At 44.9% G+C, this 24,831-nt stretch overlaps 1 protein-coding gene and 1 long non-coding RNA gene across 5 annotated transcripts; one reads left to right on the top strand and one right to left on the bottom strand.

Moving 5' to 3' along the window:
* Positions 1-6,718: 6,718 nt before the first annotated feature.
* On the bottom strand, positions 6,719-20,672 carry TAPBPL (TAP binding protein like). 4 transcript variants are annotated; one of them, XM_085234896.1, is made up of 8 exons: positions 20,529-20,672; positions 19,837-20,073; positions 16,614-16,892; positions 15,951-16,292; positions 15,497-15,820; positions 14,747-14,839; positions 7,875-7,925; positions 6,719-6,865 (listed from the first exon to the last, which is right to left on the bottom strand). In XM_085234896.1, exons 1-8 carry the CDS (start codon positions 20,575-20,577, stop codon positions 6,771-6,773), a joined length of 1,470 nt encoding a protein of 489 aa, XP_085091022.1. In that variant the 5' UTR covers positions 20,578-20,672; the 3' UTR covers positions 6,719-6,770. The 4 variants fall into 4 exon arrangements, with proteins under 4 accessions (XP_085091022.1, XP_085091034.1, XP_085091017.1 ...); XM_085234908.1 differs by having other exon boundaries at positions 6,726-6,865; positions 7,822-7,925; XM_085234891.1 differs by lacking the exon at positions 6,719-6,865 and having other exon boundaries at positions 7,762-7,925.
* Positions 6,862-13,430, top strand: LOC146545429 (uncharacterized). The gene is made up of 3 exons (XR_014886137.1): positions 6,862-7,317; positions 8,618-8,919; positions 9,028-13,430. It is a non-coding gene; the product is annotated as an uncharacterized LOC146545429 (long non-coding RNA).
* Positions 20,673-24,831: the final 4,159 nt, after the last annotated feature.

Here is a 24,831-nt window from a genome sequence, read left to right as displayed (position 1 = left end):
GGCCCGAGGAGGGACGATAGGGACGGGGCCGCTTTCCCCCCCTCGCTCTCAGCCCGTCCGGGGGGCCGGGGGGCCGCCGGGACCGAGCCGTGCCCGATGGAGCGTCGATGAGGTGCACCACGGCGCTTTGTCATGGGGGCACACCGGGATCCTGCGTCCCAGCAGCGCTTTATGTGCGACTTTAACCACTGGATTTCACAAAGCAGAGGCAGGTGAATTTGGAGTGAACTTTTCGTGAGAGCTGGGGCTGGGGCAGGGCATGCTCATGGGGATGAGGTGATATGCATGAAGGAACACTGCTTTTGCTGGTTTGTTAACGAAGAAATGTCACATCCAGAATGAGCTGGCCCAGAGATTGCTGGCAGCACGTCTCACTAGGCTGTGCCAGAGAAGTGGAGGCCTCTCATCTTTACCCAGCGCCTTGCAGGATCCTAAGACCTCAGAAACAAGCGCCCAGAGCCACATGTGCCCAGCAGTCTGCGGACCTTTGTAACTCAGGAACCACATTCCCACTCTTCTCCAAATGACTTCATCTCAAACCAGTGCTGTTTGAGGCTTTCACTTCTTTCTTTATGCCTGCTCTCTTTGGATCAAGTTCTTGTTCCAATTCACCTACTGCAGTTCCTGGATTTAGATCCTGACTGGAACGTGCAGCAGTTAGGTTAGTGACACAGCCACTTCATGTTGCAACACACCACACTAGAAAATGGCGAGGAGCACCCTTCTGAGGCTGGTGGAGTGTGCCAGGAGCCCTGTGATAACTGCTTGCTCCTAACCTGCAAACACTACCATGAGCTTCTCCTAGCTCCATCCCACATCAAAAGCAAAGTAGAGTATTTTTCTGCCATTGTAGACTTAGTTATACCAAGCAGATTGTTTTGAATTTTTATTATTATTAGAAAAACAAATTGCAAGAAGTGGAAGGGATGGGGAGAATGAACAAATATGATTTGTAAATGCCAGTTGCAAATCAGTTTCTTAAGAGTGTTAGAAGTGCCCTTCCTTGCAGGGGACAGGTGTAAGCTCTTTTCTCTTGTGCTGCTTGCATGCTTTATGCACTTGGATGCGCACAGAGAATCCCCAAAGGTGCTCATCAGCATTGTCATTCAGCCCGGTAGGCTTATCCCTTAACCTCTGTGAACATATACAGATGTATAGCAGTTGCAAAGCATCAGCCTTTACAGTCACCATTGTAAACTATAATCTGGGAGCTTCCTAGGGAGTATGTTTATAACTTGTTTGACTACATTATTGTAATTTCCTGAAATTATACTGTGTTATGCTAACGGATTATCCACCAGAACTGCATCTGTCTTACTGGAATTATGCCTTAAATACAAAACCAGCCAACCAACCAATGAACTGGAAATACAAAAATACAACAAACAAACAAAACCCAAATTATGTAGTCTCTGAAATTCCCGTTTTATGGTCATTTAAGCTAGTGGCACTGACAAAACAGCTTAAACCCCATTTGGCAGCGCTCCTAGTTGTGCATTCTATGATTCCCACAGTAATTAAAAGAATTTCAACTTATCTTTAAATGACCATCGCAATTGCACTTAGAAACACAATTCCTTTTTGCTGGGTGAGAGACAAAGCTAACTAGTAGATCTAGATACAATTATTTTTCAGGCTTTTTCCATATGTCATGCTTTTTTTCTTATAAAGAATTGAAAAACCCAACCTTGTTGGCTCTTGCAGTTTCCAGCTGCTGCCAGCTGTGATCAAAGTGCTTCCCATTCACCTCTCTCATGCTGGTGAGGTGCTCGGGCTGCCAGATGTTATCTGCTGCTGATCAGATAGCAGCCCTGAGCAGCCTCAGGTGACCTCCAGTCATTTCAGCCACGTGAATGTCTCAGTTTGGCTATGGCTTTGGGAAATGCTTACGTTCCTATGGTCACACAGGTGTGCTGCAATGTGACTGTCAGCTCACAAAATCAGATGAGCTAGACCACCTGAATGACTGCTTTCCACCTGAATGACTGCTTTCCAGCACAGTTGTCCTTGGGCATGCATGACTGCAACAGAAGGTTGTGAGGAGGAATCACAGTGCAGTTCATGGGAGCGACTCGTGTGGATATTGTAGGGTATTAGCTATGCTTCTGTCTTGAGCTTCCCTCACTGCAAGTGCTCTTCTGAGCACTTTGCCCATCCCCAATTTTCTGGATATTTCTTCAATGTGGCCATCTACTGAGGCAGGCCGTGCCAGATGGAGCAGGTTTTTGCAATAATTATTTCCCGTGCCCTGTTCAGGCTCAACAGTTACAGGGTGAATGATCCAAGTCTTCCATTAGGAAGGAATTCCTAATTAGGAATTCTCCGGGCATTTTTGGAGTTTTTGATTCGTCATCTATACATGACCTGTAACCAAGCTTTGAATCCCAGGAGCTTTTCACTGAAAAGATTGTTCACCTTTGGATGTCTGACTGCAGGTTCTTCTCTGCTGAGTGGGAAGCATGCTGTTGCTGAGGGCAGTGCTCCTGAATATTGCATCCTTGCCAGCTGAATGCATGATCGGTTTTTATTGCTACTGAGCAACCTCTGAGTAAATGTGAATCATTTTTATGGCATCAAATTTGAAATGTTTCCTTATCAGGTATGTCTCCTATCAGCCCAGGTAGGAATGTGATAATGATCTGTAATGCACACAACATTTTAAAATAGTACAAACTTCTTGTTATGCAACATGCTGCTACTGTGGTGGGAGGAAAAGGAAAGCTCTCTCTAGAGCTTGATCTCTATGGATTGATTTGGGTTGCAAGTGTAGCAAGTTTTTGAACCCCTTGAAAGCCTTTAGGTCATTTTAGTTTTTTTGTATATGTATATAGGTCAGTCTGCGAGACAAAGCTTTTCCTTCTGCTACAGGGTAGAAGCAGGAATTATTTCTATCTTATTTCTGCATTATCTCCAGTTGATTATATATTTCTGCATTAAAACTAACAACTCAGAAAGTCAAGGCATAGCAGCGCAGATGGTGCTGCAAGTTTAACTGAAGCATCTGGCCAAAGAGATGCTGGTAACAGGTGAGGATGGGTAGATGTGGGGCTATGCTCTGTATTTCTGTTGCTTTTCAGGGAGAAGTTACTTACCCAGGATTCACAGAATCACTAGAGGGAGAGGTGATGATTTTGAAACGGGAACATTTTTTAAAAAACACTGGAGATTTGCAGAGCAGCCTAATGGGATATTGAGTGCCTTCTTCTTTGCTACTTAATGCAGCCTGCTGGGTGGCAATGGTGTCTATCCCAAATAATTGCTGACACCAACACCAGCAGAAGCATGTCCTTATACTCACTCCCATAGCTTTGAGTCCCAAGAAGACTCCTTTCCAATGTATTTATTTTTTACCTTGTAGGAACAGAGAGCCATTCTGGTGATGCAGAATGATATCTTGTGGGAAAAGCAAAGCAGGAAGCTTTATCATCTTCTCTCAGAATGAAAGATTGGAGATGATAGGGTAGAAATCATGAAAATAATATCGTAGATCTGAGAACATCTTGTGTATGGAAGAAAATGCACTTCTCTTCTTAGGAGGATGAGGTTAGCATGAGTGAACCCCATAAGAGATGTGTGGTTCCTCTTTCTTTGCTGTCCACATGTTGCAGTGTAGTAGGAAGTCTGGAGAGAGTGCATATATGCTCACTCCTGCCGTGGCTGACAAATCTGAGCTGGCTGCTGAAAACCTTTGCTCTCCCATCTGTTGTCTTTGCTGCAGAACAAGGGATGCTGCCTGCTGCAAGCATGGCATCCATTTGCACGCTGAAGCAGCTGAATCACCCAGACCCTGTGGTACCTCAGCCATGCTGCTTTGTATAAGCTCAAGTCAGCTGCTTACTGCCTTTGCTGCAGTGAAAATCACTGGGCACTGAAGATAGAATTTCCAGCTGTCTCTCTGCTGTATATTTCCTAAATCTGGGGACACATGTAGGCTCAGCCAGGTTGACAGCTCAATACACTGATCTCATCCAATTGCAAGAGGGTTGACTGTGGGAATGGCCATATGAAAATTGCCTCTCACCAGCATAGCTAAGGCTAATGCCCATCTGAGAGATCAAAACCAGGAAGATCTCTGTTCTGAGGGGCAATCAATGGGTGGGAGATCAGGATAGAGATTCCATGAGATTTTTTTCCCCCCCTGTTCTCCTGTTCAGCTGAAATCTTTAATTTCCTCATTCCAGCCCTAACAATATGACTATTATAACAACCACCTGACTCCCCAGGCCTGCATCCCCACCTCTTTTGTGATCTCCTCTGCCTGTTCCTGGAAACTTGAAGCAGACATAGCCACCCCAGACCAGTTTTTCTTGACACCTGCTCCTCAGCCAACAAGAATCATGCAGTTGTGCCTTAGTTACACTCTGAGCACAGCACAGCGCATGGCACAGTGCAGCAGATTTGCTTGCTAGACACAGATGCTAGCTGCTGCCCACCTGGAGGTTTACTCAAGCTGGCATTAAGGCAACCTCATCTATATTTACCTCCAGTTTTGATGCTGCCACATTTAATGCTCCTAGTGCCCTTCTCAGTACTTCCACTACAGGCAGTACAAGTTGCTTCTGCTTCTTGGCTCTGCTCTGATGATGATCTGCCTCTGGAAAATAAGCACCTATGCCCCTCAAAAAGGGAAGCCACAGAGAATTAAGCTTTTAATTAAAGACACACATCCACAAATCTGTTCCTTTTACCATTAAGGACAGATCTCACAGCCAAATGGCTTGAGGAAACACATGCCATCACACCTTCCACAAAGGGCAGAATTGAAGATATTACCTCCTTTCTCATCTCCTTTACATTAGTTCACATGGATTTGATTCATTCCACTGCTTGAGAGGTTTTCTGCCCTCCTAGGCAATATGAATCTCAAAAGATCTCAGTCTAGCAGTGAGGTGAAGTCCTGGAAGGGTTTATAAGGCAAATAATGTGACTTTTTTTAGATGTATCTTGATAAATTAAAAATTAGACAATAAGAAACCCTTTGACATAGCATTGATTTTTATAATGAGCCAATACTAGGCTTTTCCTCTACTGGGCCTGGAAATAAGAATGCTTGGATTCATAACTTTCCTTCCTCTTTTCCTCTCTTCCTTCCTCCCTTCCTCCCTTCCTCCCTTCCTCCCTTCCTTCCTTCCTTCCTTCCTTCCTTCCTTCCTTCCTTCCTTCCTTCCTTCCTTCCTTCCTTCCTTCCTTCCTTCCTTCCTTCCTTCCTTCCTTCCTTCCTTCCTTCCTTCCTTCCTTCCTCCTCCCTTCCTTCCTTCCTTCCTCCTTCCCTCATCCCCCTTTCCTCCCTCCCTCCTCCTCCCTCCCCTCCCTTCCCATCCAACCATCTCTTCATTTAACTCTGTATTAAGACAGAAATTATTTAAGTTAGGCAAATGATTCTCACACATCAAGAACATAACACTCCTGCCCAAAATTTTGGCTCATAAAGTGATTTTCCTCAAGTAAAACTCATGGGATCAGGAAAATATTTTCTTCTTTCCCCTTCCCCTTCCCCTTCCTCTCTCCTCTCCTCTCCTCTCCTCTCCTCTCCTCTCCTCTCCTCTCTCTCCTCTCCTCTCCTCTCCTCTCCTCTCCTCTCCTCTCCTCTCCTCTCCTCTCCTCTCCTCTCCTCTCCTCTCCTCTCCTCTCCTCTCCTCTCCTCTCCTCTCCTCTCCTCTCCTCTCCTCTCCTCTCCTTGTCTCAGAAGAGAAGAAGAACTAGAAGACTTCATTTTTCCATTTCCATTTTTCATTTGAAGGGAAAGATAAAACTCACTGGAAGTCACGAGACAGCCCCTCTTTACTCCTTGGCTGTTTTGCCTACAGCATTAGAGTAAGGACTTTGGTTTCAGAAACTCTGTTTCTCATTTTATTCGATTTATTAACTTTGATTCCAACCATATTGAATTATATTGTGTTATTTCACATTCCACTGCTATATTTAGTAAATCAAACTTTTCTGTAGCTCATTGCTGCTGCTATCCTTCATCCGGCCCATCTCCCTACCTTTTCCCTTCCCTCCTCTGCCCTTTCCTGGGGTGAGGGTCTGTGGGTGCCTTCATCCCCTTGTCATGGAACCTAGGCCAAACAAGGGCCATGACAGCAGTACACCTCTTGGTTTGGTGCTATGCACATATATCTGCTGAAGTAATTGATCTTCTATGGTAAGAACTTAATAGAGTATTGATGGTATTTCATGGGAGGATGCGTCGATGAGAATGGTATGTATATACATAAATGTATAAAACAAGAGGGGTAAAACAGAAAGTCATAATGAAATCACTGTTAAATAAATAAACACATGACTTCAGAAGTGGTTGAAAAAGTGGAAAAGAAAATGGTGTTGAAAGTGGGGAGAGATGAGTGAAAAGGTAACTAACGAAGGAAAAAGAAGAACACTGTGCCCTCCTTCCCCACCTGGACATGGTGGAGAGGTTTGCAGGCTGCAGTGATGCTGCAATATAGGCTAGCAAATTATACAACTCCCAGATGACTCACACCAGACAATTCGGAGCACAGGAGACAGACTGAAGTTAATCCACAAACCCTTAAAACAATGGCATATTGCTATTCCTCCCTTTGCAGCCATGTTCCATTCCTTTTCCTCTCTTTGTCATTGTTGGTCTTCCCTATCTGGGTCACTCAGCTCTCCATCAGTGTTGGCCAGTACCACCCTTCTTTTTGTAGCATCACAGGATCAAAGAATCATAGAATGGTTTGTGTTGGAAGGGACCTTAGAGATCATGTAGTTCCAAATCCCCTGCCGTGGGCAGGGCTGCACCCACTAGCTCAGGCTGCCAGGACCCCATCCAATTTGGTCTTGAACAACTCCAGGGAGAGGGGAACCTCAGCTTCTCTGGGCAGCCTGTGCCAGTGCCTCACCACTGTCAATAAAAAAATCTGTTAGTAAATTATTATTATTTTTTTTTAATCTGTCAGTAAAAAAGCAGTCATTCTCTGAACCACCACTAGTCAGTGTTATTGTCTCGTACTCTCCCTGCACCACTAGTCTTCATTGTCACCCCTAGTCCCTCCTGCCACCTCTTGTAACTCTATATCATCACATCAGCTGAACCTATTGAGCTAATGTTGCTATTCGCTCTTACTTCTCACTTCCTCCCAGTGCAACAACCCAACACTTAGGGCTGTAATCCTATTTTTGCCACCTGATGGTCTACACTACTGCTAAAATCCTGCTCTCTACCTTTCGTTGTTCTTCAGCTACTTCTCTCCTTCCCATTCTGCTTTGGTGGACCTTGCTGTTTTGACGTATCAACCAGCACTAATGCCCTGTTACCAGCCCCTGCTGCAACTGTTTTCTTCTGGCTGCCCGAAGGTAATGCTGTTACTTTCATGGGGAAGTTAAGGTCATGGCAGAAATCTCTGCCTCTATGCTCCAGTGTTGACTGGACAGATCATCCTGGCAGAACCCATTCTTGTGCAGGGTGGGGTTCGTCTATAAATGTGCCTGAATCTGAAGTGACTGTGAAAAGGCTGATCAGCATGCTGATGAAGAGAGCAGTGACAGCAACTGCTAGGAGCAATGGCACTTGTCCAAGGGTTTTAAAGCAACTCAAGAGTACAATAGTTGAGCTGCTCCCAGCATTGTGTGACCCATGTTTCATTTCACTGTGGCACCTGGGGAGGGGAAGGCAGTAAATGTGATGCCAGCTCTTAAAGACATTACAGGGGTACTGGATAAAAATGGACAGCTTCAATTCATGGAGGTGACTAAACCACAGAAAGCACATTCATAGAATTATATAATTATAAAATCACAGAGTCACAGAATGCTTTAGGTTGCAAAGGACCTTAAAAATTCATCCAGGAAATCCATTACCTGAAAATGTTTGCAGGCTGGGAGAGTATTGCTAAGAAGTGTGATATATTTACCCCGTTCTTCCTCTTCAACTTGAACTTTCCCCAAGAAGGGAGAGGAGGAGACTAGAGAAAGAGAAATCAGGAAGAGATAAAATGATTATGGTGATGAATGGGTAAACAGAAGGAGAGGATAAGTACCAAACAATTAAAAACATAAAACAGAGCACAGCAGCAGTACCCACTGCTTCCTGAAGGCATCTGAGGGTGCCAGGTGTTAGATGCTGTCCTGGAATCCTTTGCAACAGAACAGACAGCAGGAGGGAATAGAAACATGCTATGTAATTGCCAGGACCACCCTTCAATCAGGGATCCTCCTCCTGGAGCTGCAAGTGGCCGGGAACAGGTGGTGGTGGAGGTTCTGGGGCTTCTTGAGACTTCAGATGAAAATGCCATTAGTGAAAAGATGAGGGATAACTACAGACAGAGTCTAAGAGGGTCTGGATAAACTGGAAGAATGCCTAAGCTTGGCACACCACTTGATATCTTATGTCCCCAGTAGACCGTGTGTCATACTATCAGCCTAAGAATAGTGTGTGCTATGGTCTATCTCCTGGGAACAGAACACATACTTGGATGAATGTTACCTGGTAGTGTTGGAGCCACCTTGCAGAGTTTTTGGCTCTTTGGGTGTTGCGGTTCAGGCATTTTCACCCAACTGCTAGTGAGGAGGACAGCAGCAGTGACAGAGGGGTGTGTTTGTGTCAGCACCAGAAACATAAGTGTGGGTGGTGGATCTCTCCTTTCTCCTTTTTCAGGGTTTGTAGGGGCAGGGTATGAGAGAAGGAGCTCCTGATGCTGCAGACATCGCATCCAGATGTGGACATTCCTCTGATGTCCATTGCTGGGAAGTGAGAGATTCACTTCACATGTCTGCAAACCTGTACCTTACTCTGCAAGAATTCCTTGTTGGTTGTTGCCTCTGGGCACAACTCATCCCCCACACAGCCTGGGCCACCATGGGCCTCATCATGGACCACTACCATGAACCTCACCAAGAACTGCTGGCAACCGCTTCTGGTCCAAAAGATCAGACTGAAACCATCCATCGCCATTGCAGGTGGGCTTTCTAAGCTTCTCAGTCAGTTTTTCAACTAGAGTGACATTTCGTATTTTTGATATCTGCTTATTGAAGGAGATCTATTGAGAATCCACCTTTGTGTTGTAGGTATCTGCAGTTTTGTCTGTACTGGGAGGAGGACCACATTTTTGCAGTGGGTAAGAGCTGGACTGGTTTAGCATGACACACCTTGCTGTGGAGAGAAGGAATGGAGCTGGGGATCTAGAGTATTTTGTCTGGGACACAAGGTAGGGAATGCTTGTAACAGAGCTGGAGAACTTCAGATTTGGCAAGATCAACTCTTTCTCTCTCTCTCTCTCTTTTTTTTTTTTCTTTTCCTAAATGTATGAAATATTACAAGAGATTTGTAACCTATTGTATCCTTGCTTCCATCAGTGTGCTCCAGGTAGAGTTCAGGCCAGAAAAAGTGATCAGTGCAGAAAACTGTAGTTACTGAGAAAAGCAAACACACAGTGCTAGTGAATATGTGTCTTTGATCAGCATTTCATACTTTTCCCAGAGAAAAGCTCAAGGGCAGTGTTCCTACAGGCCAGTTCTGTGAAGAAGCTGCCACTGGATGGTTGTGAGATAGTCTTCTCTAGGAAGAGAGCTACCCAAAAAGAACTGTGAGGACCGCTATGCCAAGCTCTTGAAATGAAGCTTCTTGCATCAAGATTCTGATCTTCAAGACAAGTGCCCTGATGCTTTGTCCCATCCCACCCAAATCAGATGGGTCATAGTGATTCCTTGCAGCTCATTGACAAAGACAGGAAGATATGGGAAGAGCTGGTGTTGTTTCCAGGGTCAATGTGGAAATCTGTTTCTTGTTGCACACCAGGGTCAAATAAGTAACTGTCCATTGTTGCTTGGTGGACTGTATGGGATATGTGATTGATTGATTTCTGTACATTAGTCTTTGTTATAAGTTTGTGAGAGATGCAGCTGACTGGTGGAATTTGAAGCTTCTCAGCCTGAGCATGTGGTACCAAGGTGGAGATAAAGTTTATGAAGGCCAGCGGGGAGCTGTATAATCGTAACACTTCAGGCACAAAAGAAGGATTCTTCCTAGTCAGATCTGTGATGACCTTGGTGATTACAAGTAAGGACGAGCACGGCCTGAGGGAGAGTGGACTCCTGGTATCTTCAGAGATGTCACTCTCAAATGTTTCAAGAGTGACATCTCTGTGGTTGAAAAAGCAACGCTTGCTCATCTTGTCCTTGCTGTGGTGCCTTAAAACAGGACCACTGAATTCCAGTGGTGTGTAAGCAGCTGCTGCATGGCTGGAGAGGGCTGCATGCTGGTGGTCTGTGTGATAGTTGACCACTCATATACATTGTCTGCCATATTCCAGAAAAGGGCTTTGACTCAGCAAAGCATCTGTTCTGCAGTCTGGCTCTAGAGAAGCAGTGTCCCCAATTGCTCTGAATGATATACTGCCAAGTGGAAGCAAGCTCAGAGTTTATTTAAACACTTTACAGATGCCTTCTCATTGATGCACATTTGCTTTGAAATGCATACCAGTCAAAATTTAGCTATGTTCATAAGATGCATCTAAACCAATGTAGTTAGACTGCTGGATCAATTTCGCTGGCTTAAATTGGATAAGCAGAGGAATAATTAAGCAAAGGGAACCTCTGTGGAAAAGATGATCTTGAGCTCAGCTTTGTTCACAGTGACAGCTCATTCAGTATCACGTTAGGCGTTTTTGCAGTCTTCATTCACAATACAACAGTCACAGCCCCTAGGTATAACCATGTAAGCACTTGATCTTATGCTTTGCAGGCTGACAAAAATCCCTAACAAATCTCATGTCTTATATCAAATAAAATTCCTAAAGAACCGATTTAATACTTCTATATTTAATATTTATTTGTATGATACAGCATATCCTGTGGCAGGTTGTCTAGCAAGCAACTGCTCAGACGATGACCAAATTCCTGTTCCATTCATGTGGCCATATACTGGTGCCACGTGGCACTTAGCCACTGTGCATTTGACCTTGGAAAGCAGTATGGCTGTCTGCCAGGGACGTACAACATATAATATTACTTATTCATATCCTTATAATGTAATTAAGCTCATCTTTGATAAACTCTCAGTCTCTTAGTAGCATTTTCTGTAATAAGCATTTTATATTTAAAATATAAAGAATATTGTCATTAAGCACATCACTTTGTTTCAGTGTGTAGGCCTAATTTCTTGTGGCTTAAATTCAGCTCGAGACCTTCAGGGTCACAGCATTCAGATCACAAGTGGGGAGCATCACAGAGCAGGCGCCTGGGTAAAATTAAAGTGCTGTGATATATTTCTCCTTACAAAGAGTATGGCAACTCCTAATGTATCTCCTATACCTCTCAATTATTTTTTCTTTGCTTTACACTGTCTAATTGGCCAATGGATTAATACCTGCCTCAGAGCCTGGTGTGCCTGGAAAGGGTTTGGGTTTTTTGACCTCTTCTCAATTTACATGAGATCAGGCCTGTTGGCAACCAATAGGAGTAACTTATCCTGCTGACGGAAAGGGGTCTTACAATGGGAGTTGGGAAGGTTCGTTGACAGAGCTTTAAACTAGGCATGAGGAAGGGTGGGGGTGTAACTTGGGTCACTAGTATGGAGCCTGTATGTAACGTCCCAGCGCTTGTGGGAGAGGGATGCGCTAGGAAGATCCCACAGTCTTGTGTCTTGGTGAAGAAGGAGGATGACTCATCTTCTTGTAGGAAGAACACAAGGGCTGCTGTGAGGCTGTTAGCTACAAAACACCTGGGTATGGTCAAGAGGGTACTAGGGCTACTCCCACTCAAAAAGTGGCCCAGCTCAGGGGCTTTTACACTAATGCACACAGCATGGGTAATAAACAGGAGGAGCTGGAGGCCATCGTGTGGTTGGAAAGCTATCACAGCTGGAGTGCTGTGATGGATGGCTACTGACTTTTCAAAAGTGATAGACAAGGCAGAAAAAACGGTGGTGTAGCCCTCTGTGTTAAGAAAGAATGCTAATGTATAGAAACTAATGATGATGGTGATAGGGTTGAGAGCTTATGGGTCAGAATAAAAGCGAGGGCCAATAAGATTGATATTATCATGGGAGTCTGCTACAGGCCACCCAACCAGGATGAAGAGGTGGACAAGACATTTAATAGACAGTTGGGTGAGGTCTCAAGGTCTCTACCCCTTGTTCTAATGGGGGACTTCAGCTTCCCAGACATCTGCAGATAGGGAACTGTCCCAGAGGTTCCTAGATTGTGTGGGAGATAACTTCCTGACTCAGCTGGTGAAGGAGCCAACAAGGGGAAGCAAAATCCTGGACCTGCTGTTTGTTAACAAAGAAGGTCTTGTGGGGAATGTAAAGGTTGGAGGCCATCTGGACATAGTGATCACAAGATGCTAGGTTTCTCGGTCCTTGTCGAACCACAGAGGGGAGTCAACAGAACTGCCACCTTGGACTTCTGGAGGGCAGACTGTAACCTCTTAAGGACCATGGTTGAGAGGGTCCCTTGGGAGGCAGTTTAGGAGGGCATGGGAGCCCATGAAGGTGGAGGGTTGTTAGGGTAGTATGGCTAGGTTGTGGTTGGACTTGATGATCTTTACGATCTTTTCCAACCTGAGCCATTCTATGATGCTATGATTCTATGAAAAGACAGACAAATCACCAGCTCTCATTTCATACACAACAAAGACATTGGCATTTTGTTAAATTAAAAAACATCAATGTCTCTTTTAACTAAGGTCATTAACTGGTTTTGATTAAATGACAGTAATCTGTTCTTTATTTAAATATCTTGTGAGATAGTCTACCATTTTTGCTGGCAGGCAGCAAGGAAAATCCACTGAGTATATTTTGTCTTATCCTACTTGGAGCATGCCTAAATTTAACTTGCAGCTGTTGATTCTCCCTGTGCCTGTCTCTGCAGGTTGAAGTGCCATGGGTGCTGACACTTTGTGGTGTAATTAAAGGAAACAGTCATAGTAAGATCAGAGCAGTGTCTCAAAACACCTCCCTAGAAGACAATTTCTGAGCTTCCTTATTGGTCATTTAGCCCTGGATCACCTCCAGACTTTCCATACATATTTTTAAAAAGTGTGGGCACCTGCACTGTAGATGGTTTAACAGAGTTTTATGGTTCAATGGCATGGGAACAGTGTGGTGGTCTGGTACACAAGGAAATGCCACCAGCACTACTGAACATCTTGTACTGATTGGTTATGTTCAGATGAACAGATGAGCATTACTGATCTGAAGGATTCAGTCCACTTGCCATTTGCAACTCCCATTAACAATGATTTTAAATGGTATCTCCGCTCCTAGCACTAGACTCACCATTCTTTCTTGCAGAGGCACACACTTTTGGCAGTAATTGATGCTGCTTTTATTAGATTTACATTCTCTGGGAGATGGTTGTTGCCATCTAACACTCACATGTGTCGTCTTGCTTTCTCTCTAAACGCTGGCACCACACACTTTTGTATCTTGGGATTTCCAGAATATTCTAATACACCTAAGTTAATTGGACCAGACACTTCCTCAGCCAAATCTTTTACGATGCTGAGATGCAAATTATCTCAGCCTATTGATCTAAAAATACTTAAGCTTAATAATTACAGTTAAAAACACTCCTTATTTTGAAAATGCAATACATCCACATTTAATCTGAGTACATAATTCTATTTATTTTTAAAAACATTTAATTTTGTCTGTATTTTTCACAACAGCAGACCTCTAATTTGTAAACTTAAATCTGAAATTTTTATTAAAAGTTTTGTTGTAAGTTTCCACAGGAGAGCTTTCACCATCTTGTTCTGACTGCTGCACTTGCAATATAAGCAACTTGCTCAGTTTGAAGATTAACAATTTTGCCTACACATTTGCCTAGCTCTACGGTTAAAACACCTACACACACGTACATAAATATATTCCTTCAAACCTTAAAACATTAAGAAAGTATACATATATACATCTACAGCTATGTACCTATATACAACGTATGTTAATTCATTGTATAACTATTTACATCTACATGTACACCTATCTATACAGACTCACACACGTACAGTAATATAAACACTCATCTATATGCAGCATCCCAGCAGAGCTGAGGCTGTCAATGTTGTTCTGAGGTGAAAACACACTTTACTGTTTCTCTTCTCATACTCCATTCTTGAATGGTCACTCAGCTCCTCCAGCTGGGTAAGCCCTTCCCCTTCTGTACCATTATCTCTGTCAGTACTTGGACAAGACTGACTCTACTGAGAAGGACATGGCACAGGCTCCCCAGGGCACAGCCCCAAGCTTCCAGAATTCAAGAGGCGTCTCGACAGTGCTCTGTCATATGGTTTGGTTTTTGTATGTTCCTGGTGTGGAGCCAGAAACTGCACTCAATGATCCTTATGGGTCCCTTCCAACTCAGGGTATTGTATGATTCTATGATTCTAAGAGAAGAGAGACAGTGGAGGGCAGGTGGCTGATATGAGAGTTCTTCTACTCTGAAGCTGTTAGAAGTTGCTCTGGCTTTGGTTCAGCTGAAAAGGAAAGAAATAAAGGAAAAATATCCTAAGATTCATAAAGACCAAACTGTACAGACCATCACCCCTGTGCAGAGATCCACCAGAAGCAAATGGAGAAGAGCACTTAAGCCCTGCCATGCTCAGCAGAGCTGGGAGGATCACAGGCCTCCAGCTATGGGATCATAGTCCTGCACACTGCAAAGCAGGGAAGGAAAGGGAGCAGCAGCCATAGGTCAGCCAGATGACCTATGGCAGGTGAGCTGCCTATGCCAGGAAGATGTTGCTTGTCCCATCTCCCATATTAGGGAAATGGCTCAGTGCTTACCTGCTCTTTTCCTTCTGAGCACAATGAAGAGGACAGTAATGAAAATGGCAGTGGCAATGGCCCCTCCTACCAGTCCTTCCGATTCTGTGTGTTCTGTAGGGGAAGAGGAGTATCAGGGATGTCATATGCACTTGAGCAGCCAGTGATTGTCCCAGCTAATCAAACCCCCTGGCATCTGACAATACATACGCTCTCGTCAGCTGTGACAAGAAACACATGCACTAAGGCCATTAACATAGGGCCAAATTATACTGGCTAGATAGATATGACGTAACTTGTTAAACGACAGCATTGCTTGTTTTTCCCTGATGGGTCAGGAGAAAGGAGAGCAACCTCCTACTGGGGAGGAGAGCAAGGACATTGACAGCCCATCAACTCTAAAGGGCAGCAGCACTCTTTGCAGTGCTGGGACTACAGCTCCCCAGCAGCTTCACCCTCCAGTTGAACAACGAGTCCAGCTGGGTGCCCAGCTCCTTGGGCATGGCTGTTCTCTTGTCTCTGTCCAAGTGCTTTGTTTTTAGTCATAATATCTCTCATCCCTTGTAGGAAATGAGATAATTGCTGACTCAAAATCTTCAGACTAAGGGAGTGAAACAGAAGAGAGGATGGGTACAAGAGGATACCAGGAGGAAAGCAGGGAGAAGTAGGCATGCATGATGCACCCGAGAGATTTTAAACCTTTTGGTAGGTAATGAGGTGGCAGGAGGTGTGGGCAGGGTGAAGAATATGTCACTCAACCTTGACACTCACCTGGTGCCTTCAGATGGGTGCTGATGGAGATGGGCGCCTCCAGAGCCACATGTGAAACATGGCAGGTGTAGGTGGCTGGAGCCTGCACTGTGGCTGAACTGATGCTGAGGTAGGAGGCGATGCTGTAGGTGCCATCTCGGCTTTGCCGGTGACTGGAGAAGCGTGTGTTTGAGAGACTGATTTCTACCTCATCCTCAGGACTCTTCTGTGTCCAGCTCACTGAGATGTCCAGGGGGTAATAGCCAGCAATGTTGCACGTCAGAGTAATGGTCTCATCTCTCTCGAATGACACCTCTGTTGGAAACATACGAACTCTTGGGGGCTCTGGAAGGAAATAGACAGGGAATTGACTGGGTCAGAAACTGAGCAGGGAACACAAATGGTATCCAGCCACAAGCTGCCTGTGACAATGAGTATTGGGAGCAACAGGGTGACCTTTCAGTGCCTTCCTTACCAGCCACCAGCAGCTGTATATTGTGTTGGATTTGGTGCTGTGCTGTGGACACCAAGCAGATGTACATCCCCTCATCATCCACGGTTGCTTCCTGCAAGGTAAGCGATGCATCCCCATTACCCAGCAGCTGCTCCACATCTACATGGAATTTTGGCTGCACTGTTGTGTCTTCATTCCCCACATGGTATTGGAAGAGGCTGCGACCACTGCCTCGGTGCTGCCTCCTCCACTCCAGGGAGGACAGTAGGAAGCTGGGAGCCAAGGCAAAGCGGCAGTCAAGGGTGATGGAGCTGCCAAGACGTGTCCGCAGGGAAGTGTTGTTTGATGATGATTGAAATTCCACTAGAAACAGAAAGGAGCATTAAAGGCAAGCAGTGAATTAAATCAAAGTGGGTAAAGAAGGCGTTCTCAAGTGGGAGGTGTGGGCAGTGACATCCTCACCCCAAGCAGGCCCCTTGTGTGATGCTTCAGGGGCCACCTGGGCAGAAGAACTGGAAGGAAGCCAGTCCTGTGGGGTTAACAGGGTTGACAATCAAGTGAACACCAAGTATATGCCGTGGTCTTGAAGGACAAAGCACTTGTTTGGAAGGCACCTGAACAAGTGACAACCTGCTGTGGATATCCCTGCTTGAGCAGGGCTGGGATCCCAGGCCACCTGGTCACCTGTAGTCAGCAGAGTCCCCTCCTTGCTCATTGGAATCTTCAGCTTTGGGTGCAGTCTCACATCGTGTTCATCCTTCTGGCTGGTGCAGCTGGGTCCTCTGAGCAGCAGGGCAATGCTGATCCCGCTGGAGAGCCGAATGGCGGCTAGGAACCATGAGGTAGAGCAGAGACCATTGCCCTCTTGCTGAAAACTATATGGCGAAAGCTCACAGCTCACTTCCTCCCCACTGCAATCCACATGCAGCAGGGCGTCTGCGTATGGGATGGACACTAGCTGTGCTGTGAGGAGAGAGAAGAGAAGAATTGTCTGGATCTGAAAGGAAGACAGAGCAAGCTGATGAGAAACTCCATGCACTATGATGTCAGTCAGAACACAGAAATGCAAGGCTAAGTTTATCAAATGGAGGTCTGTAAAGAATATGAGATCATATTTGCTGTGGTTGCTTTACATCCCTTAGTCTGCTGGCTTCATTTCACCCAGCACAGGGTTTACTGTGGGCAAAGGAAGCTGTTAGAAAAGGGGAGTAAGCAAAACAGATTCTTGTCAGCCGACTCAAGTAAGTTGTATGTGTGAAATAACCAGTAAAGACTTGCAATGTTTATTCTTTTAGGGTCTGAACGCTTTTTAATCAAAGCATGTAGGCATAAGCACCCTATGTGACCCCATAACTGACATCACTGGAAATTAACTTAGTGTCTGCAGTACATGAAAGAATCATAGAATCATAGAATATCCCAGGTTGGAATAAGTACGTGAAAGAATCATAGAATCATAGAATATCCCAGGTTGGGATAAGGATCACTGAGTCCAACTCCTGGCTCCACACAAAACCACCCCAAATTCACACCCTATGTCTGAGAGAGATGTCCAAATGCTCCTTGAACTCCAGCAGCTTGGGGCTGTGCCCACTGCCCTGGGCAGCCTGTGCCAGGGCAGCATCACCCTTTGGTGAAGAATCTTTTCCTGTTATCCAACCTGACCCTTTCACAGCTTCATACCATTCCCTCAGGTTCTATAGCTTGTCACCAGAGAGCAGAGCTCAGAGCTGCCCCTCCACTCCCTGTGAGGAGCTGCAGGCCACCATGAGGCCACCCCTCAGCCTCCTCTGCTCTGGACTGAACAAAGGTCTTCATGTGTCTTCCCCTCCAGACCCTCCACCATCTTTTGTAGCCTTCCTTTGGCCACTCTCTAATAGCTTTATGTCTATTTGGAACTGTGGTGGCCCAATCTATACCCAGTGCTTGAGGTGAGACCACACCAATGCAGAGCAGAGCAGGACAATCACTTTCCTTGCTCAGCTGGCAGTGCTGGGCCTGGTGCATCTCAGGATACAGCTGGCCTTCCTGGCTGCCCGTTGACGCATGTTCAGCTTGTTTTTGACCCTAAAATCCCAAAAACTGTACATGAGCCAGCAGTGTGTGCTCTTGCAGCCCTGAGCTGCATCAAAAGAGAAGTGGCTAGAAGGGAGAGGGAGGTGATTGCCCTCCTCCACTCTGCTCTCGTGGAGGCCCCATCTGGAGTACTGGGTCCAGGCCTGGGGCCCCCAGTGCAAGAAAGATGCAGACCTTTTGGAGTGGGTCCAGAGGAGGGACATGAAGATGATCAGAGGACTGGAGCACCTCTCCTACAATTAAAGATTGAAGGAGTTGGGATTGTTTAGCTTAGAAAAGAGAAAGCTCCAGGAAGAGCTCATTGCAATTTTCCAAAATTTGGAAGGAGTTTACAAGCAGAGGGTGATCAACTTTTTATGCAGGTAGATAGTGATAGGGCAAGGGGGGATGGATTTAAAATGAAAGAGGAGAGGTTCAGGTTAGATATTAGGAAGAAACTCTTCACTCAGAACGTGGTGAGGCACGTTGTGTGGAGTAGGTGGTGGATGTCCCATCCCTGGAGGCATTCAGGGCCAGGTGTGATGAGTTCCTGGGCAGCTTTATCTAGTGAGTGGCAATGCTGCCCACAGCAGGGGGTTGGAACGAGATGGTCTTTGAGGTCCTTTCCAACCCAAGCCATTCTAAAATTCTAAATTCTAAAATAATTTTCTCTGTAATTTTACTAGGCACTAAACTGAGCCTGACAGGCCTGTATTTACCAGGGTATTCTTTCTCATCCTTTTTGAAGATTGGAGTGATTGCCAGCTTCCATTCAATTGGGAGATTTTCAGATTCCCAAGGCCTGTCTGTAGCATGCTGAACACACCCATGCCTTGTTCAATCACACCCCAGCAGGAAAGCTTAGACCCATGCTAACTGACCCTGCTGGGCCTTGGATAAGCTTGTATGTAAGCACTTGTTTGCATATAAGCATTGTGTGCAGCTAATTTGACCAGAGTGAAATACAAGCTTGGACCTTTGCTTTGCTGTGTTTGTGAAGTTTCACAAAAAGCCAGGCTATAGAGGAGGACTGCAGGCTGGCACGCAGAAATGAAGTAAAAAGAGACAAGTACACACTACTGACCTTCTGAGAGAGACAGTGCTACTTCATGCATGCTGACTAAGATACTAATATTGTTAGTAGTAACAAAAGGTGGGAGTGCTCTTTATGAATGCAATAATAAAACATAGAGCCATAATTTTCAAGATGTTATTGACAAAGGATTTTCCAGGAGACAACCCAGTATAGGCCCTGTAGAAGGGAGATGCAGCAGCAGGGTTTCTAACCTTCCACAAAATTCCTTTCTTAAAGTCTTAATTGCTAAACGTAGGAAGTCATGCATAGAACTTTAGCAGCCATTCATATAATAATAGAACAGTTTGGGTTGGAAGAGACTTTAAATATCAGCTAGTTCTAACCTTCAAAAATTAATTCATTAATTAAAAATTTATGAAGGTTGCTACCTCACTTGTGGTCACATCCACTGTTAGGTCTCCGTAAACATTCAGCAAGTGTCAGTGAATGCCAGTGGGTGCCATTTTTTCCTCATGTAGGAATTAAATAACAAACTTTTGCTTCAGGTACACTTCCATGTCAGACACCATTTTGTCATACTGCCCCTCTGCTGCCATCTGTCACACAGCAACAAAATGTAATGGAATACTGGTGGGAAGGCCCAGTTTCTACTGCTATACCATTAACATCTGTCCGTGGGCCAGCATAATAAAACAGGAGGCATTACTTGTTCAGCAGTCCTTGTAATTGTCTAAACTCCACTTAAAAGTTCTTTTGGAAAAGCCTGGGGCATGTAGGTGGTAAAAATCCTGGAGGCAGCTCTGATGCCTCACTCACCTGAGGCTTCAAAGATGATGGGAGCAGAGGAGCTGTGGTCTTTCTGTGGGATCTCATAGTTGGTTACATCTCCCAGGGTGCCATCATTTGTGACGCTGAGTCCCCTCAGCACCAGGGTAGCGGGATGCTGAGAGCCACCAAAGGCTCTTGGCAATCCTCCTTCCCCCTCGTAGGAGCAGCTAAGGACAACATCCACCCTGCAGATCTCAGGCACTGGTGTGGGGCCTTCCACTGTCCCTTAGGAGAAGGAAAAGAACTGTTTTAGTGCACGAGCTGCTTTAATCGTAGAATCATAGAATTGTTTGAATTGGGACATTTAAACATAATCTAACCCAACTCCCCTGCAATGAATAGGAGCACCTGCAGCTACATCAAGTTGTTCAGAGCCCCATCCAGCCTGACTTTGAGGGTCTCCAAGGATGGGACTTCCATCATGTCTCTGGGAAACCTGTTCCAGTGCCTTACCACTCTCACAGTCTTCCTTATACCCGATATAAAACTGCCCTCTTTTAGTTTTAAACAATTTTCCCTTGTCATATGACAACAGAACTGCTAAAGAGTCTGTTTCTTACTTTCTTACAACCCCCCTTCAGATAGCAGAAGGCCGCTATCAGGTCTCCTGGCAGCTTTCCCTTCCCCAGGCACTGCAGCAGCAGCAGCATAAGCACAGCCCCGGCCAAGCCCCGGCTCACCTGCCAGCACAGCCGACATGCAGCAGCACAGGATTAGCCCCAGAATCATACTGCCCCTAAGGAGGGGTCTCCTGCAGGCCAAAATGCTCGGAAAACCTAGCTAGAACCAGGCCCTGCCCGAGGCTGCCAGCAGCACCATGCTTTTAATTTCACTTTCACTTTGGAGAAGCAGAAGGGAACCAATCCCAGCACCTCTAAGCCTGTTAACTCTTTCTTTACCAAGTGCAAGGAACTTAGCGTGAGGGCTTAGGCAGTAGGAAAGCGGGATGGAGGAGCACTTCCAGAGATGCAGGTTTTGCTGGGCCTCTTCCTAAGTGTCAGTGCCATGCCAGCCTTAACACTGTTCTTCTGCATGCAGCCCCTTCTCTCCCAGCTCATTGAGCACCCAGTGAGGGCTGTCACTTCTCTACAAGCCTGCTTTTCATAAGATTCCAGCTCTGTGAGAGGCTGGGATGTGAAACTTGGGTTGTTCCTTTTTCCCTGTGGATCCTCCTTTAGCTGCCATGGAGTGCGCAGGAGCTGCCTTATTTGCCAGCTGCCAAGTCCACCCCAGCTGCCTGAAAGAAAAAAAACACGGGAAAAAACAGCCTGTGCACAGCATTAGTGAGAGAACGGGTGAGCTTTGGTGGCATTTTCAGGATTGCCTTTTTTCACGTCCTTTGCTGAGAGAAAATGGCAGGCACTGGGGAAAGTCTCTGATAATCATGATGGGGCTTAAGCCTATAAATCTTGATACGACAGATGACAAATTCCTTCATAAAACAGTCACTGTGCCTGTGTGAATAAAAGCAAAGTCATAGAAAAGATTGTTCATGAAAAATACATTTGGAGCATGTGATCATAATTTGCTTACATATCAATTAAGCAGGAAGCTAAAAAAAAAAAAAATAGGCCTGCTGAGTACTTGAAAATTTTGGAAACAAACAAACAAAAAATCAAGGAAATAAGAAAAGTCTTTAATATGGACTGTAATGGTGAAGAAACCGAATGTGAAAGAAGCCCATCTTCTGAGAGATGCTCAGTGGTTATGGGAATTGCACCACAGAGCAAGAGCAAAAATCCCTCTGCAGCTACCTCAATCAACAGCTATGAGGCTACTGAATACATGTGACAGGTAAGGAAATTGATTGCCAAACAAAACACTTCTTCAGATGTTTGTAGTCATAATATGATATTAATGTGGAAAATGAATTTTTAGAAAATGAAGTTTTTCATGTAAATAAATACCTGAATCAAAAAGGAGAAGGTGACTATGCAAAGAAGATGGGGTCAAGAATAAAGCTGTTGCTGATACATAGCCATAATTTTAAACCAAGAAAATTATACTGAATAAAGGAGCAAATGAAAAGAGAGTACTGAATATGAGAATACAGGAACTACCATGTCTGATCTAAAAGGAAAACTTCCTAAATTTTGAAATAAAGTTAATGTGATGTAACTATGAAAACAAGATAGGATGTGGATTTTGATGCTTTTTTTAACCGTAATAAATTTTATTTTTAAGAAAGCAACAAGGAATTACACAGCTCTGCAAAATAACAAACACTGTTCCAATAAACTTCATCTTATCTGTGCTTACTCAGTTTTAAGAATTGGGGGCCTGACAAGTAACTTCTTACCCCAGTCTGGACTGATGTGTCAGTAGGTGATTTGCCCTTTCACCTCTGAAGAAATACCATGTACCCCATGTTAATGTATAACACTAATAGGGAATTCAAATCCACATCTCCAAGGAAGCATTTATCCAGAAAATCTGTTGTGACAGCAAAAGATGAGTGCTTAGAAATGTCAAAAGTGGTGACTCTGTGGTTTAACAGTGGCCTCTCAGCTTGCATTTCATCAGTATACTGGCTGAATTTGGAAGAATTCCAAAGGAGAATTTGTGCCACAGAGTGAGGTTCACTGTAAAAATTACATTTCAGAACAGAGTTTGCAGCTCATTTGGGTTCACCAGGTTCATCCAAATATCTTATCAAATGATATAAAATAAACTTTCCATTCCCATAATATTCTTAGAGGTTTCTGCTGCCCTTACTGTCACCCCAAGCCTCTTAAATTTAGATGTTTCCTTCTTACACATTTGCAGTCCCATCAATTCTTACACACCACTCTTCTATCTGCGCCATTTTACCTTTCTCCATTTGCTCCTCTCCATAAAACCTATGGGTTCAGGCAGCTCTCCTCTATCCAAACCACATACTTTTCCTCTTTCGAGCTTTCCTGTTCTCTGGCTCTGAGTCTTTTGCCCTGCTCTCACCTCACTGATTTCCCCAGTCCCATTTTTTCAGTTCCAATTCTTCCAACAAGAGGAAATACTACAAAATCTGTCAGCCTTATTTATCTGGACTTTCTATAGGTCAGGTTAAAAGCCTATATAAGGAGCCTAAGTACTTGTTCTTTGCTGGTGTGGCATCAGCTTGAGCACTGCATGCAAGTTTGGATGCTGCAATGTAAGAAGGACATAAAACACTGAGAGAGCATCTAAAGGACAGCTGTGAAGATGAGGAATGGTCTGGAGGGGAAGACATATGAGGAATGGCTAAGGGCCCATGATTTGTTCAGTTCAGAGCAGAAGAGCTGAGGAGAGGCCTGATGGTGGCTGCAGCTCCTCACAGGGAGCGGAGGGGCAGCGCTGAGCTCTGCTCTCTGGTGACAGCGACAGGGCCCGAGGGAACGGCATGGAGCTGCGTCAGGGGAGGGTCAGGTTCGGGGTCGGGGAAAGGTTCTGCACCAGAGGGCGTGGGCATGGCACAGGCTGCCCAGGGCAGTGGGCGTGGCACCAAACTGATGGAACTCGAGAAGCGTTTTGACATCTCTCTCAAACATAGGGTGTGAATTTTGGGTGATGTTGTATGGGGTCAGGAGTTGGACTCAGTGATCCTTATGGGTCCTTTCCAACCGGGGGTATTCTATGGTTCGGTGATTTGCTGAATCCAAAAGATAGCTTCTCTTTTTACACTAAGTCAGCATTATGCTCATGCCACGCTTGGGTAAATTCTGTTCCTTGCAGCTCCTGAAGCTTCTGCTGACTGTGCTAATGAGTGGGGCCATGAACACTGAGCTAGCCTGGCATGCCTCCTCTGATTATGCAGGATACATCTGATACTAGCATACAGCTCTCCTCTAGTGTTAAATGAGTGGTAAGCTGGCATTTATTCTATGATTTGCTAGGTGGATATGCACTGCTCTGCCTCTACTTCCCTGTACTGTCTTCCTTCTCACAGACCCAGATTAACCAGGCTAACCTGGAGATCACTGTCGATTTCAGCTTCCACTGTATGTGCTGAAGGTCAGGCTGCAAATGAACCTTACTGACTCAAGGAAATTTACAGTTTACAAAAGTAGACAGGGATGAACTCTTTCTCTTTGAATTCACACCTTATTTCTGTGCAGTGTATCTTTTAATAGTACTAGAAGGAAAATGATCCAAATGCACTCTCCTAGAAGTTGTACCCATATATGTCTGGCTGATCCCAAGAGGCACAAGTTGCAGCATAATCTCTATCTCTAACCCACACTGCTAGCCACCATGTTTGCTAAGATTACACCCTCTCTGTACCTTACGTTGGCACCTCCTGTGGGGAAAGGAGCAAAGCCAGTGAGAGAATCAGACTAATACCATAGAATGACTTAGGTTGGAGGGGGCCTTAAAAATCATCTAGTTCCAACCCTCCTGCCATGGGCAGTGTTGCCACCCACTGGACCAGACAACCAAGGATCCCATCCATTCCAGCCTTACACATCTCCAGAGATGGAGTATCCACAGCTTCTCTGGGCAAACTGTTTCAGTGTTTCACCACCATCTAAATAAAGGCTCATCAGTCTGGAACTGAAATCATGGGGTCTCCAGGAAAAGAGAGATACAAAAACAAAGCCTTCTGGCATCTACAGAAGTAGTCCAGAACCAGAATAACAGCAAGGCTAAAGGTAGTGAGCCCAATTTGTAACTAACATAAACCATGATTTCAGTGCAGCTACATCAGCTTACAGCAGTTAAGTTGCTTATCAGATGGTTCTTAGATTGGACTAATTTTTCATGGTCTCTTGTACAAGCTTTGAACATTGACTTACTCTGAGTTGCTATCATTTAATATTTTTTTTTTCTTTCAAGATTGTCCACAGTTTTGAGTGCGCCCATTTTTAAACACCAAGCAGAGATGTTGGCCTCTAATTTTGGCCTCAAATCTACAGTTAGATGCTCAGCGTCTTTCAAAATGGGGGTACATGATATGTGGAAGAGGGAATCCTCATGGAAAAGCCAGCCTAGAAAGCCTGACTGCATGTTCTCACCTCTATCAACTTC

Source organism: Meleagris gallopavo, chromosome 1, assembly GCF_905368555.1.
Source record: "Meleagris gallopavo chromosome 1, MGAL_WU_HG_1.1, whole genome shotgun sequence".
NCBI classification, from domain to species: domain Eukaryota; kingdom Metazoa; phylum Chordata; class Aves; order Galliformes; family Phasianidae; genus Meleagris; species Meleagris gallopavo.
The sequence above is the reverse complement of the archived record's forward strand: the minus strand, read 5'-3'. Positions and strand labels throughout refer to the sequence as shown.